General features: G+C 45.8%; 1 protein-coding gene across 1 annotated transcript; it reads right to left on the reverse strand.

Moving 5' to 3' along the window:
* Positions 1-1414: 1414 nt before the first annotated feature.
* Positions 1415-2545, reverse strand: LOC148639800 (fish-egg lectin-like). The gene is made up of 3 exons (XM_088620971.1): positions 2298-2545; positions 1779-2121; positions 1415-1691 (listed from the first exon to the last, which is right to left on the reverse strand). Exons 1-3 carry the CDS (start codon positions 2401-2403, stop codon positions 1550-1552), a joined length of 591 nt encoding a protein of 196 aa, XP_088477097.1. The 5' UTR covers positions 2404-2545; the 3' UTR covers positions 1415-1549.
* Between the last annotated feature and the right edge of the window lie 272 nt (positions 2546-2817).

Raw genomic sequence — 2817 nt, forward strand, 5'->3', positions numbered from 1 at the left:
CTTAACAAGAAAACTGGTAAAAAGGCAGAAGCAAATTTGAGGATTTTTAATCTATTGTCTGTTTTTCATGTTTCTCATTAAAAATATCAAAGCTTTTTTGAAGATCCCAGAGAAGTCTATCCAGAGGCCAGTCAGCCAAGCAGCAGTGCCACCTAGTGGTCAGAAAGCTGAGCACAGACGGGTAGGATTATAACGACATGAGGGATAATGTGGGAAAAATTATAAAGCAAATATTGTTAGGATACATAGTTAAGTGTAACATTTAAATAAGGAAATGCTATACAAAAACTGTACCACTAGTAATGCTTCATTTCAAATTTGCTGTCAGTTGCAACAAAGTTTTTGCTCTGGAATCAGCCCAAACTGTGAAGAGTGACCAGATACATTCTCAGGTTCACGTGATTGTCCTGCACTGTTCAGGGGCCCAATTTATGTATTGAAAATCCTGAAGGGCAACAACAACTCTACTGTATGACCTTCACCTTCCTGTCTGGAAACAGGAGTCACTTCTGTGCACAAAGTGTGGTCAGAAGTACTGTGTGGAACCATATTGTTGCAGTTGGTAATGATCTTTTACAAAAAGAGATCTCAATGACATTGTATCAGCAATTGTCACGTACTCAGCCTACTTTAAAAGTTTAATTCTACATTAAAGATAAATGGAAAAACTGATTACAAGTAAGGAAATAAAAATGTAAACAATCACCTGAAAAAAAGTCACAGTTGAGTGGACTGTACACAATACTGCTTCACTTGATTACACATGCACACACAACTTGGTAAAGTACTAATAGGGGTTATTTTTGTAATGTGTTGTAGGTATTCATATAGCAACTGCATCTTCAATTGTACAAGTTCACCAAGCCACATCCCACTGAACTAGTTACAGCAATGAAGTATCACACCTAAACCTGAGTTAAACCTCGGGTGAGTATTCAACCATGAAGGTGAACTCTCTTGTAAAAAAAAAAAAAAAGGCACCCAGTAACCATGGTCAGGGATGTAATAGAAAGTTAAGACCAAGTGCTTTGAACTGACACATTATGGGAACAAATGTTACACTGGAGTGGTTTAGGGTTAAGAGAGTGGAAGGCCTTGAGGACCCCAGTCACAGCCTCAACTTACATCCCTGTTTAGGGCCACTGGAAAAGACCGATCAGTGATGCTCCACAAGAAACATGGGGGCACTTTAGCCAATCCAGTCATGCACAAAACTGGGACTAAGCCACTGTGGAATCAGACTAGGTGTTTCATTATCTTATTTCAGGCAAAGGGCCATGTGAGTAGAGGGCTTTCAGGTCTGGATATTAATGCCTAATGGGACATGCCAGGTAGTCTTCCTCATTAAATCAGGAGGACTGGTTTTAAGATCATTAACCAATTTGAAGCTACAGAATTAGACACCACAGAAGAACAGGGTTTTTCAGGCATTTTTATTGCAGCACAGAGAAAACCAAGACGGGCATTAATGCCTCATTCCACTCTGAATCCTTCATGCAGCCCAGTCATGCCTGTCACTTTCCACTCAGGACCAGACCACACAGGCTGCTCAGACCTGGCACCTCTGGACTCGGCCATCTTTGCACACAACCCAGAGGATTCCTCGGTCATAGGACACATGCCTGGCCACACCAGCTGCCCTTAGAGCCCACCAGCTCCTGCCAAAGGGGTTACAGGCATCAACACCAAGCCTGCAGGAAGAGGCACAGGGTTAGAGCAGCCTAGAATTAGGACAGTCATTCATGCAACCATGTGCATTAAACCCTCCCCCAGCTCACCTCTTGAAGACCACTCCATTCCTGTTCACCCCATACACACTGCCATCTGAGCCCACCTCCACCAGGGACAGGGAGCCCTGAATGGGGTACCACCTGTCAGAGCCTTTGCAGGAATCCCCACTCACATCCAGCTTGACGAAGATCTGGTCCAACCTGTTCACTCCCCAGCAGCCAAAAGGCCCACAGGAATAGTACTTGAGGGAGCCCACGACAGGAATCCAGGGGATGTTGCCCTGGCCAGCATACTGCAGCACAGGCCCACTGTTCAGGCAGAAGATGGAATTGGCAGCATTGACACCAACCACGAACTTGTCTCCACCAGCATCAATCTGGATGAGGGAGCCTGCAGAGGAGAGCAAGAAACAGCTGTTCTCAGCAGGGGGCAGTGCAGTGCTCATTCCTCAGTATTGGTCATGAACACTTGAGGAATTAAAGATGTTCTGGCTGAAAGCAGCCACTAGCCATGGATAAACTTGAAAGCTACCATTTCTAACCCATATAGATCAGCTGTAGCCTCACCTGGCTGTACTTGGATCCACCTTCCCCGCAGCCACTTGAACACAAGGCTGGCGACACTCACACTCCAGAGCCCTGCTGGCCCCACACTCACATGTTTCCCCTTCATGGCCAGAGAGACCCAGCTGTTGCCCTGGTAGCTGACCAGGTTGTCTGCATTGTCGACTCCACACACCCTTCCAGCACCAGCATCTATCTGCTTCAGACTGCCAGGCACAGCCCGACACTGCAGGGCTTCAGCAACAGACACTGGGAAGGAGAGGACACCACTGGGTCAATGATCACTTAAAAGCAGCCTGGGCTGAGGGCAACATAGTCCCTCCGTGTCGGATGCTCATGATCCTAAGTCAATATACGAGGACAGAAGAAACAAGCCAATAGGGCATTAATGAATCAGCAACAACGTCAAGTGAACAGAGCTCCATACACAGAACCAAAGGTTTGCAGAACTTCAAGAGCACACAAACATCCATGTCATGAATTTAACACTCAGGCAGCATCTATACTCAAGATCAAATACCTA

The sequence above is a fragment of the Lepisosteus platostomus genome, chromosome 26 (genome assembly GCF_059453375.1).
Source record: "Lepisosteus platostomus isolate fLepPlt1 chromosome 26, fLepPlt1.hap1, whole genome shotgun sequence".
Taxonomy (NCBI): Eukaryota; Metazoa; Chordata; class Actinopteri; order Semionotiformes; family Lepisosteidae; genus Lepisosteus; species Lepisosteus platostomus.